The sequence below is a fragment of the Dromaius novaehollandiae genome, chromosome 27 (genome assembly GCF_036370855.1).
Source record: "Dromaius novaehollandiae isolate bDroNov1 chromosome 27, bDroNov1.hap1, whole genome shotgun sequence".
Lineage (NCBI taxonomy): Eukaryota > Metazoa > Chordata > Aves > Casuariiformes > Dromaiidae > Dromaius > Dromaius novaehollandiae.
The window spans coordinates 742,582-755,031 of NC_088124.1; the positions used below are offsets into that span (position 1 = coordinate 742,582).

Genomic DNA, 12,450 nt, shown 5'->3' on the forward strand with positions numbered 1-12,450 from the left:
ACAGACTGCTGCAGGAGTTACAGGAAGGTTAAGTGGCAATAGGGAGTGGGGCAAGGAGCTCCTGCCATTCCCAGGAGCTGTGGTGGGGACCCTTAAGCGTGGATATGAAGGCCAGGACACCTGGGTTCTACCTTTGTTGCCACAGAGCGTGTGGTGATCCTAATGCCAATGTGCAGTTCCCACTGACCACACAGAAGTGATGGATGTTGGCACCACGCTGTAGCACCTCGCCTTCCCCCTGAAATGCCAGGCAGCAAACCTGCACTGCAGGGCGGGGAGGGTTGGCAATGAGCTGCACCCCTAGTATTCAGCAGGGCAATGCCTTTGGCTCCAGCAGCCTCCACTTTCTCTTTCCTAGCTGGCTGTGTCACTGGTCAGACCAGACGGAGCAGCTGAGCACAGGGAACTGCCAGCCCCACATTGTCTCTACGCCAGCCATCCCCCAGAAGAGACGGGGGGATGTGGTAAATGCAGGCACACACCCTGCAGCAGTGGCAGGGGGGCTGCTCCCCAGATGGGACACCTCAGACCCTGCCGCCATCTCGTGACTGTCCTGGCATGGAGCTGGGGGCTCATCCTGGTCGTGGGCTCATCCCAGCTGGAGGCTGATCCCAGCCGTGGGCTCAAAACACATCCCGCAACGCCTGTCCTGTCTGGGCAGGCTCCGGAAAGCAGTGCCACGCCTCAGGGGAGCTGGGCTTGGGGGTAACATTAGAGCCACTCTGGAAGAGGGGATGAGACAATGCTGAGTGCTTACCACAGGGACACAAGTGGAGCGGGGGACAATGGGGAGAGCAGTGTGCCAATATGGCCCTAACTGTGTTTTGGGGGGGGGGGGGGGGGAGAGCTGGTAATGCTGACAACAGTGCCCAGAGCCATGCTAATCCCCAGCACTGTGTGTCATCCTGTGCTGGGCTTATCTCAACGGAAGCCTCCATACCCACAGCCACCCCAGGGTGCTGCCAGGGTAGATTCTCCTCTTAGCAAGGTAGGTGACTTTGGTGGTATTCCTTTCCCTCTTGGTGCCCCACATGCTCACTGTATCCTGGAGATGCCTTTTCTTGCTGACTCTTCTGTCATCTACTCACTCTGAAGAGCCCACAGCCACCTCTTTCTCAATGCAGCAGGACACCGAGCCTGGCAGTGCCCGTCTGAGCTGGCACCACCCGGTGCCATGCTCCCGTCACGCCTACAGGTGCCTTGAGAGCTTGAACCAGCAGCAAGGGGGACAGCACAGACACAGCCACCAGCTCTGGCCATGAGATGGCCTGATCCATCCTCCATGGATGGATCAAGCCCTTGCTGTGAGATGTCACCCTTCCAGGCCCATGACGTTGCTGTCAGCTCCTGAGACAGCTAGAGGCTTGGGATAAGACTGATGCCTCCTGGTTTATTCTGGCAGCATCCACCTCCAGGAGAGGAGAGCGCAACACAAAGTTTTAGTCTTCCAGACTACCTGCTCAGAAATTGAGGGAGGTTGGGAGAGACCAGAACCATAGATGTGACAGCAATGCAAGCCCATCCTTGACTGGCTCCCTGAGGGGGGTCCTGTCACCCTGAGCTCCCCAGGTTCCCAGCCATGCAGAGCCATGCCATGGCAGAGTGTCAGGGTCCCACAGAGGGGAGCCCACGACTGCAGTGTGCAGACTCCATGTTGCACCTGGTCACAGCTTTGTTGTAGAGAGAAGTCCGGGGTGGGGGGGAAATGAGGGAAGAACTGGAGCATGTAGGGTGGGTGGGCAGGCAGGAAGCCCATTTCCACAGGGAAGCAGAGCCAGAGAGTGCCTGCTGGTGTGGGTGGGGATTGCTCAGGGGCTGATGACCTCCTGGCTCCTCAAACACACTGAGGAAGGAGGCTATGAAGGGAGTAGGGCAGGCTAGGCTCTGGAAAGGGCAGAGCTCCGGAAGGCCCCAGAGGTTTCCCAGGATATTGGACCCCTTTCTCTTCTGGCAGGTGTAGGGCACACACTGAGCCTCCCACTAAGGGCACCTCTCCACCAGTAGCAGCTCCAGAGTGCATGGCTTGACCACAGCACTTCCCTGGGGCCTTCTGTGGGTCTGCTGAGAGGGAGTCCTGGGAAGAGGAATGCTGAGCCTGATCAGAGGGCTCCTCCTCCATCTTAAAGGAGAGCCACATCTGGCCTCCAATCATATCTCACAGGATGGGGGGAGAGCACTGGACAGGCTGAGCAGGGCTTGGAAAGGAGGCTCCTAAATGCTAAACACCTATCCCACTTTTCCCTTGGCCCGTGGCCCAGGTAAAGTGCACTGCATGGAGCTGTCATATGGTGCTCCCGCTCCACTCCAGCAGCAGCTGCATTTCAGCAATGGGCGGAAAAAGCTTCCCCAGGGGCAAGTTTCTAACCACAAATGCTTGAAGCCCAGCCTGGCAGCTGAGTCCCTGGGCACAGTAGGAGCCCTGGGCTTAGCTCCAGCTGAATACAGATTTAAGGGTCTCTGTGTGCCAGACACCAGTGTATCACCCCCATGGTCGTGGTTTGTCCCATGACAGTGATGGCAGGCGCTGCTTTCTGGTACGGGGACAGCCCTCTGCACTGCAGGATGCTGTGCCCACGAAACAAAAGGGCATGGCAGCACCCAGCACTCGTGACTGTGCAGGGGAAGAATGAAGCTGGGGCAGGTGATGAGCTGGCATGACCTAGTGCCTCCTGGATGGCAGGCTGGCCCTGCCTGCCCTGGGGCTGCAGCAAGGGCCCTAGCAGGACAGCAGACCAGGTGATGTGGCAAGAGGGATGAGACATGCAGCCACAGTGTGGTTGCTGGCCACTCTGCCAAGGTGGAGCATCACTGATGCCTATTCTACTCCTGTCCATCACCCCTAAGGGCACACAAGTGTGTTTGCTCCCAGGCACCTTTTCAAAGTAAACAAGATGGGGGCACCTAAAGATGGCTGGGTGATGCCATGGTCTGCCCCACTCACACAGTGCCATGGGTTTGCTTCAGCCAAACTGTTGCATGGATGCAGCTGGATCTGCAGAGTACCATCTTCAGGCAAGTGGGTGCCAGGCCATTGGCTCTGGTGGGCCCGGGACTCCCTCTACCAGCACAGGGCCAAGAAGAGCATGAACACATCCAGAGAGAGTCCCAAATACCCCTGCCCAACAGCCAGGGAGTCAGGGGCCACCAGAAGGCAATTCCTCAAATGCATCCTACAGCCCTGCCCTGTCCCTTGGCATGTGTCCCTAGCAGGTGTACGTGTGTGCCCATGCACAGGCACTTGTGAAATGGCAGGGAATGGGCTGGCACAGCTCTGCAGTCTATCCCAGCCACCTACAGGCAAAAATTGACCTATCCCAACATGGACACCAGAAATACTCAGCCACCTGCTTGTCCCCACTTCATCTCAGACAGCCTGTCCCCACCTGGATCCCGATCCCAGCCTCTGCCACACTTTGTTGCCTAGTCCTTCATCCCCCTTTGGGTCAAGCTGTTCCTACACTGGATCAGCGAGTGACAAAGCTGGTGCTCAAAATGTGACTCAGGCACCTATGCAAGCACTCAGTTTGTACAAGCCTTGGCTTCCCTCCTGGGCAGGGCTTCTTGAGAGGGATGCTGCATGATAAGGTGGGCACCTGGAGTAGCTTTACCAGCCCCTTTGCCCCAGTGAGAGCCCCCAGGGAGGGGATGCACAGCCCTCAGGGCCTGCCCGGAGGCATCTGGACCTTCCGGGTGTGTTTTCTTGGCAGTGGCAGCCGAATGAACCTGCTGCTGTGAGCAAACAAACACAAGCGAGTGAAATGGCAGCAAAGAAAACACCCTGAGAAGCTGATGTGGGTGAAACTCTGGGCACCAGCAGGGCAAGGGCTCTGACAATGATTAAACTGGCCAACCCAGATTTCCCGGCAAGGCAGAGCTGGGCTGGGACCCAGTGGTTCATATTATGCAAATCACCTGGATCTGGGAGCATGAACGTTTCAGCCTGGAATTCCCCTCGGGCTGCCAGATCGCATTACCGCGCGCATGCTATAAAAGGCGAGACAAGGGCAGGGCCTGCCCATAGGCACCAGACTCCAGACCAGGGCCCCCATGAGTAGTGGTTAGCAGCAGGGCACGGTGCTTTTGGTTCTCCTTTTGCTGCTCTGTGGATTAGCTGCCGCTCCCAGGATTGCCATCGCAGAAGGTACCAAAGCTTTTCCGTTCGGTGCCTGTTCCCTGACAGGGAGGTTCCTCCCGGCCCGGGATGGCTGCTTTGCTCTCCTTCCTGTGCATCTTTGCTCTCGTCAGGGGATGCAGTTGTTTTTTTCCTAGCTGCACACCTGTTTTGTCATCATAGCCGTGAGCCCTTTTGGGGGGGGCTGATGAGACAGAGATCCTGAGGGCCCCCCTCCTAGCCCCCAAATTTTGTCAAGCAAACGGCAAGATCTGGCTTCTCAAAGACAGACAAGCATGGGCTTGATGCCCTCCTAGCCAGAGAGATATTGGGATGTTTTTTGCGACGGGTTCAAGGGACTTGATCTCCTGATGCCAGAGTCCCTCCCGACAGTGGAGCATGACCCTGGCAGCGTCGGCAGCGCGGAGAGCTGGGCTGTGACTTTCTGGGTGCCGCTGGGACGTGGGGCTGGGGGAATGCCTGACTGCTGAATTTCCTGCGATGTCTGACCCCACAGAGGGGCTCTGCAAGACCACTCTCTGCAAACGACAGCAGGGCTGCTTGCTTATTATCTCTTTACATTGGCCCTGAGAGGGATTGGAGAGGCCAGACTATTGGGGAAATGACTTTCTTGCAAGCGTGATGATGCTGTGTCCCTTGGCCTGCTCTGTCTGAGCCTCCCTGCTGTGGGGAGGAATGGGGAGCTGGCCCACACCAGGCCCTGTGGTGGCGGTGAGTCAGGTCCCAGCCCAGACTGGCTGGGTGCCGGGCAAGGGTGTTTCTGCAGAGGTGACCTGAGAGATGACGTTAGCTGGAGGGAGGGTGAGCCCAGCTTTGCCCAGCCCCAGTCCTACAGCTGCTGTGGCTGCTAGGGGCCCAGGTCCCCCCTGCCTTGACAGGGCCAAGACTCACTGTGGTCTCTCAGCGCAGAGCTTGATGGCGGGATCTTGTGAGATCAGCAACATCTTCTCTAACTACATCAGCGCCATGTACCAGCCAGAAGAGGGGCAGCCGACCCTGGACATGCTAGGACACCTTGCGGATGACAGCACCCTGGGGCTGAGCCTTCCCACCAGCCAGCCGCTGTCAGAAAGCACAGGTAGGGGTAAGGCAGGATAACAGGGGGAAGCGGTGGTGGGCTGTACGGGGGACCCAGCATCCAGGATAGAAATGAGGCAGTACCACTGTCTTGGAAGAGCATTTCAAGGTCCTGGTCCCACTGGGGCTAGTCAATGGCTTGCACCATGCCTCAGTTTCCCTAGTGGTGTGTTGGCTAGACGTTTGCTGAAGGAGACACAAGATGGCACAAAGTCTGGTGTTCAGAGTGCACTGGCTGTATGGGGGCAGGAGAGACAGGGAATCATTGCTATCCTCCCCCTAACACATCCCCAGGACGCAGGCTGTGAGGGCTGAATGGGAGACGGAGCAGTTCAGAAATATGGTCCTAGTGCTTAGGATCCTGCACTGTGGGTGGGACCATTGCAGGATGGCCCCAGGGGAGGCATAGGGAACCCAGTGAGACAAACACAGCCAGCAGAACAGGGCAGATCCCAGCATGGATGGGGCAAACAGCACCTCAACCTGGTGGCAGGGAGGGGGTCAGGTCATCACTGTCCCCCAGAACCTCTGCGGAGCAGGGCAGTGTGTGGCTGGCAAACCAGCAGCAGGCGTCAGGCACGTGTTAGCCCCATAAACTGCCAAGTGCAAGGCCTGCTGTACCCTGCATGATCAGCACAGGCACTGACCCCACCCAGGCAGCCCATGGCACCCTGCCCCAGCACTGCCTCCCTGGCCCTGAACCCCACTCTTCATCCTTTGCAGACAAGCCAGAGTGGTTCAGTGAGCTCCCATACTTCTGGACCAAGGTGCAGGTGCTGGAGTGGATCAGCTACCATGTAGAGAAGAACAAGTATGATGCCAGCTCCATCGACTTCTCCTGCTGCAACATGGATGGGCACACTCTCTGCCACTGCACAAGGGACCAGATGCGCCTCATCTTTGGGCCCCTAGGGGATGAGCTCTATGACCGCCTGCATGAGATCAGTGAGTGGCCCCAGTGCTTCCTCTGCCTTTGGGCTGGTAGGCTCTGCGCATGAGGCTGAGAGCCTCCTGCTAGCCCAGGGACCCCCTGCTCACCTGGGCACTGCAGAGGGCTGTCTAGAGGGGGAGGCTGCCTTGGGGGAAGCTGGACAGGATGGCATGGGGGAGTGGGGGCACAGCCTGGAGTCCAGGCAGGGCTGGGCTCAACTCCCTGTGTGTGCCATTCCCCACTGCATCGCTAATCCCAGGCATCCCTTTCTGCAGCCTCTGATGAGCTGAACTGGATCATTGACTTGCTGGAAAAAGAGGATGTCACTTCCCAAGAGACATTCCTGGATACCAGCCATCTGGGTAAGAGAGGTGCCTCAGCCAGGCTTTGTCTCCAGGGACCAGATGTTGCAGGGAGGGCTAACCCCTTTTCCCCGTCTCTGTCCTTTCTAGAGCTGGGAAATCCCTGTGCCAAAGACTCGCTGGAGGACATGAAGTTCACAAACCCTTTCCTCTCCACAGACTTCACCTGCTTGCCTGGTGCCATGTCTCCAGGCAGCTCAGATATCTCAGGTCAGTGTTTTGCCCACTGCCTGCTCAGCTGCAAACTCCCCTTGTTTGCACTGAGCTGGGAGGGTGATGGGATCCTGCCCCAGGGAAGGTTTGGGCCTTGTATCAAGAGGCTGAGCTGAGGGAACCTCATGAGAAGGAGGAGGAAAAGCCAGGGGAAAGCATCTTCAGATGCAAACTGCTGGTGGTGTGAGCCCTGTGCTTTTATCTCCCAGGGCCTGTGATGTCCCACAGCCCCAACTCCCAGGACTCCGGTGGAAGTGACCTTGACCTTGACCTCGACCCCACAGAAGCAAAGCTCTTCCCTGATGGTGAGTCGTTCACTTCCCACCTGGGAGCTCAGAGATGAGAGCTTGTTCCTGGCCATTTCCAGCTTTCTGGCTGGCACAGTAACAGTGCAAGGGCCAGATGGAAAGTGTGAGGGCCAGTGTGCAATTCCTCTGACAGTGATTTAGGGAAAAGATCTGAACAGCCATCTTCACACAGGGAAGGATGGAGAACATCGGCTTTCTATGTGCCCTGGACCCCTTTCTCCCAAGCTGAGCATGGTGATGGTGCAGGCTTTGCCTTGCTTTTTACCAGAGCTGGTGTAGCCAGGGCAGCAGTGAGGTTAGTGGGAAGGGGAAGGCAGAGGCAGACGGACAAAGGCTTTAGCCAGATTTTCCAGGCCCTGTGAGCCGAGGGGTCAATCCTCTTCAGGACTGATCCCAGCTGCTTTTCAGACAGGGATGCAAGGGAACAGCAAGGTTTGGGGAAGGAATGACATGCTGCCCTATGGATGGAGAGGCATGCCACATCTTTCCTGGTGGGGAAGGGGATGATGGCTGGAGGGAATGGGGAGACCATTCTCTAAGGGAGCTAGTTCTCTGGTACCTGGGCCTGCAAAGTGGGTTTAGCCCCTGATTCCTGCCATCACTAGCTCTTCCCTGTGCTTCTGGTCCTGAAGAGGCTAGAGATATCTCTGTGCCCAGGCAGGTGTGAGCTGCAACCCAGAAGACTCTGAAGACAGAGTAACGTTTCCTCTTGTCTGTGTGCACAGATGGCTTTGCAGTGGGCAAGAAAGGGGACACCAAACATGGCAAGCGGAAACGGGGACGGCCCCGAAAACTCAGCAAGGACAGCAGAGACTGCCTGGAGAGCCGGAAGAGCAAGCACTGTATGTGGACTCCAGCCAGGCCCCTTCAGCTAGGAGCTGGGAACTGCCTGTTCCCAGCTTGACTCCATTTGGTGGGGAGGTGGGAGAAAGGATGGTGTCCATTGGCCATGCTCTTTGGCAGGGGCCTCAGGGGGACCCAATGTACAGGGAAATCCAAGAACTTCTGCCTGCTCAAACAGCCTGTTCTCCTCCAGCCCCAAGAGGTACCCACCTGTGGGAGTTTATCCGGGACATCCTGATCCACCCTGAGCTGAATGAGGGGCTGATGAAGTGGGAGGACCGGCGGGAAGGTGTCTTCAAGTTCCTGCGCTCAGAGGCAGTGGCTCAGCTCTGGGGCCAGAAGAAGAAGAATAGCAGCATGACCTACGAGAAGCTGAGCCGAGCCATGCGGTAAGTGCCCTCACCTATTCCCCAGGGGGTACCTTGCCCATGGGGCTGGGTCAGATCCACTAGAGCTCAGCCCTGGTCCCCTACAGCAGCTTCCAGCACATGGTGCTGCATCCAGAGCCCTGATTCCACCTCTGTTCCCTCTAGGTATTACTACAAACGGGAGATCCTGGAGAGAGTTGATGGGCGACGGCTGGTGTACAAATTCGGGAAGAACTCCAGTGGTTGGAAAGAGGAGGAGGTGTTGAACAAGAACAAAGAACTGTAAAGGTCCTGGATGAACTGGGGCCCAGCAAACCCCCCGAGGGCCAGCCTTGAACCTGGCTCTTTGGCAGGAAATTTTGCCTACAGTTGGATATGGAAGCTGCTGCCTCATGCAGCGTGTGAGACTCCAGCCCCTTGTGTGGGCACACATGTGCATGCTGGTGACCGCCAGCACAGAGATATTTAAAGCTAATATTTTGGCTCCAGTAGGTTATTGTAAACCATTATTTCCCTTGTTGGATTTGTACCTCCAACTGGAGTTTCAGTGACTTTGGTTGTTTCAAAGCCTGGACAAAGGCAAAGGGGAAGAGAAATCTGGGTGACAGATGGCACTGAAGAGAGAATCCAGCAGGTATCCTGCTGGCACCCACCTCCTGCCCGGGCAGAGGAACAGCACCACTGTCTCATCCTTGACCAGACAGGACTTGTCCCAGCTATGAGACCTTTCTGAAGTGTCCTCCTCCATTGCTGCTCAAGACCTGCTGAAGGTGCCCACTGTCCTGTTTTCTTCATGTGGAATGAGTGAGGACCCTCTGTGCAGCAGCTCCTCAACATGGCATCAGCCAAGAGCAGATGGAGACAACACGGAGTCTCGTCCAACTCTGGAAAACCCACAGAAGGATAGCGGACTCTAGACAGCAGAGCTTGTCTGAGTTTCCAGCCTGGCCACCTGTATCTGGAAACAGGCCTGTTTCCCACAAGTGGCTTCTAATTTATGTAAGACAAAAAAAAGTGCAGAATGAATGTACAGATCTATTTTTTCATGAATAAGATGTTCCCGTGCGACAATGTGCATTGTAGGGCACGCGCATGTCTTGTGGCAGGTGGTGATGCTCAGCTGGACTGAAGCAATGTCACAGGGGCACAGACGGGCTCTGTGCCAGCCACAGGAGGGGGATGCTAGCCCAGGCAGCCACCCAGCAGGTGCATGTAGTTTCCTCCTTTTGAATTAGGAACATAAAGGAATAAATTCTTATTTGTTTGGTTTTTTGTAACTTCTTGTATGTCATTTTTCTTGCTTTGCTTTCCTTGAAGACATGGGAGTGACCAGATGCATGTTACACAGGATGTCCCATTGCATGAAAACTGTCTGCCTGGCATTGCCTGACCTGCCCAGTTCTCCTGGCACAGGGTTGCAGGGTCTTCCTCAGTGTGGGATGGATAGTCTGCCCCTAGCCTGGTGGGAGTGAGGGGTAGAGGTCATGTCTGAAAGCCAGGGCATAAAAGTCAGCTCATCAGTGCAGGAGAATCTTGCACCAGTTCCCAGCTCTCGGCCCTTGTGAGGATTCTCCAAAGACTTCTGCCCTACCATGCACCTTTGCATGAAGGCTTTCCAAGAGAGCCATCTCCAAGCTGGTGTTTGATAAGTCACAGAAGCCTCTGGGTGGGATGTAAACTTTCAGATCCCAGAGACCCACATTCTGGGCAGGCAAGACGGGGACTCAGCTCTCTCAGCATTTAGATCTCCAGTCTGGCTTCTGGAGTCATAGACTGAGGGGAAGGCCTGGCTTCTGGAGTCATAGACTGAGGGGAAGGCCTCCAGCCCCTCTCTGACCAGTCTCTTCTGAGATATGAAAGGACATAAAGAAGAGGCACAGATATTGCAATGATTTTAAGGCCTCTTCATCTTCCAGTCTGGCTATTTGGAAGCCTCTTCTAGACCCTGGGTGCCTCTCAAAGGGGTGTCAAGTGTTTAGGTGGGGGGCACTGCCGAGGCCCAGCGGTGCAGAGAGCCCAAACATACTGTCTCTTCTGAGGGATTATCCGTTCTTGCTCAGTGCCAACACCAGCCTTCCCCTGCTAGCACAACCATGGGGAGGCAGGGAAGGAGCCTAAGGGAGCTGCAGGGGTGCCATGGACTAACTGAGAGGGTTTCTCCAACCCTGCGGGATATGTCTGTGGGGCAGCAAGAAGCAACATACAAGGCTGGAGGCAAAGAACACTCCTGGGTATATTTCTACCATGGGCCTGGCAAACAGTGGTTGATAATCACTCTCAGTTGGAATGAGTTACCCACTTTTCATAGCGAGTCTTCCCAAAGCCTGACCAAGCATCACAGGGTCTGGGACCCAGCAGAATTGTCATCCCAGTATCTTCCTGGTGTCCAGAGCCCTCCTGAATGTTAGCATGGAGGCAACAGCACTGCTCAGCTCCTGTTCACCGTCAAGAGCAAAGGCCCTAGGATTTCCCCTCTGTGCTTGGAGCTTGACTAGGTCTGGGATGCTCAGGTAAAAGCAATGCCACATCCAATGCCACATTCTTCAGCAAGGTTACTGTTAGTGCCTGGAGTGACTAAGGAACAGAGCCAGACCACCACCACCAAGGGGGTGAGGGTATTTGGGGGGATTTTCCTGAGCAGTCAGGATGCTTTGCAAAGACTCAGAGGTGCCTTTTTGGCAGGGGGACCCAGATATTGTAACCTGACTGCCCTCTGTTGCTGGAGGAGATGTGGCACTGTTAAAAATTACCCATTCCACACCTGGAAGAATTTGACTGTCTGCAAAAGAGAGAAAAATGAGACCTACAAAGCAAGGTCTCACGTGGACCATCTGTACTGGCTACCCTGGTCAGTTCTGGCTGCAGGAGCTGACACTGCTCCCAGTTTTCCTGGACAAACCTTGATGGAGAGGCCGGTGGGCTTAAAGCAGCCCCACTGCTGAGCCACTGTGTTGCCTGCGGAAGTCCAGGCCTCCATTTCACAAGTGTATGAGTAGCAAGGGACGGATACAGGAGCTGGGGGGACCACAGATCCTGCTCCAAGTCTCCCTTTTTGCTTCCAAATTCCTGGTGTACATGGTCAGAGTTTTGCAGGCCACAGGCTGGGATCCACCATAATAATCAGACTGCTAGTGTCCAAAGGAAAAACACCTTGTCCTGTAGGCAATGCAACCTGGCAGCAGCCCCCAGGCCGTGGTCTCAGCGGCAGCTGCAGGGTCTTCTGATGATGCCGCAGTGGCCCCAAGCACCCACAGGGCACCAAGTCCTGGGCACAGTATGGCAAGAGCCTACCTGACTTGCTGGTGGAAGGAGGTGTCCATGGGCCAGCCCCAACCTCTTTGGGGCAGGTTCATCTGCTGTTTGCATGAGGAATTGCTTTGCTGGCTCAGCTGGGTGGCCTGGTCTCCTTCTGCCATGCCAGGCTATGTCCACCCTTGCTGTTCAGCAGACAGCTCAGGAAAGGGGATCTGTGGTCATGTAAAACCCTAGGGATGACAAAATTATTTTCTAGTGTGCTGGGCTGGAGTTGTATGGACCCCCACATACACAGGACTGAGATGAGGCCATCAGGGCTGCCTTGTGGTGCAAGAAGAGGTCCCAGTCCCTGGGTTTGAACTGGGAACGAGTCCGTGGTCTGGGCTGCAGCCAGTCCATTGTCAGGTTACTTGCATAACCTTCCCCAGGGAACAGGTTTTCCCAGCTGGAGTCTGTTGTCTCCAGCTAACAGATGGTGCTCCAGGCCCATCCCTGACCTCCATGACCTGCTGGAAGAAGCAGGCTGGACTGGATGGCAGTAGGGACCGTGCTGGGATGCCTGGGCTGCCCACACGTGCTGCATGTGTGGGAGGGGGCCGTGCTGGTACTTGGAAGCAGCCAGCGTGTCTGGGGAGGGGACACTGTGAGCAAGGCAAGCCCAGCCCCAGGCCAGGTCTCTCAGGAGCCGTCTGTGTCATCTGTGCGCCTAGCTGCCGTCCCTCAGAGTTTGGGGTTGTGGGTGAGGTGTTTATTCTCAGTCAATAGATAACCCTGGCAGATTGGCAGGGAGAGAAGAGTACTTTGTCACGCAGCCTGCTGCCCTGCCAAGCGCACCTTGTTTGCTCAAGCAGTTTCATTTCTTTCCCACTGCGGTTTGTGTTACCTAACAGGCCTGGGACAATGTTTAACCAGCTCTGGTAGCAACAGGAAACCTGTCTGCCTTGCCTCTCCATGCCCTCAG

The 12,450-nt window shown here is 56.0% G+C and overlaps 1 protein-coding gene across 2 annotated transcripts; it reads left to right on the plus strand.

Annotated features, from left to right (window-relative positions):
• Positions 1-4,020: 4,020 nt before the first annotated feature.
• Positions 4,021-9,511, plus strand: ELF3 (E74 like ETS transcription factor 3). 2 transcript variants are annotated; one of them, XM_026101281.2, is made up of 9 exons: positions 4,021-4,141; positions 5,037-5,210; positions 5,933-6,154; positions 6,416-6,502; positions 6,593-6,712; positions 6,925-7,020; positions 7,749-7,865; positions 8,060-8,255; positions 8,400-9,511. In XM_026101281.2, the coding sequence occupies exons 2-9, from the start codon at positions 5,048-5,050 to the stop codon at positions 8,518-8,520; spliced, it is 1,122 nt and encodes a 373-aa protein (XP_025957066.1). In that variant the 5' UTR covers positions 4,021-4,141; positions 5,037-5,047; the 3' UTR covers positions 8,521-9,511. The 2 variants fall into 2 exon arrangements, with proteins under 2 accessions (XP_025957066.1, XP_025957068.1); XM_026101283.2 differs by having other exon boundaries at positions 5,042-5,210.
• Positions 9,512-12,450: the final 2,939 nt, after the last annotated feature.

Excerpts from the sequence above, each read along its gene's own strand:
- ELF3 (XM_026101281.2), top strand. The coding sequence starts at position 5,048 with ATGGCGGGATCTTGTGAGATCAGCAACATCTTCTCTAACTACATCAGC. Across the intron at positions 6,713-6,924 it reads AGGCAGCTCAGATATCTCAG|GGCCTGTGATGTCCCACAGC; the intron begins GTCAGTGTTTTG and ends TTTATCTCCCAG. Across the intron at positions 7,021-7,748 it reads AGCAAAGCTCTTCCCTGATG|ATGGCTTTGCAGTGGGCAAG; the intron begins GTGAGTCGTTCA and ends CTGTGTGCACAG.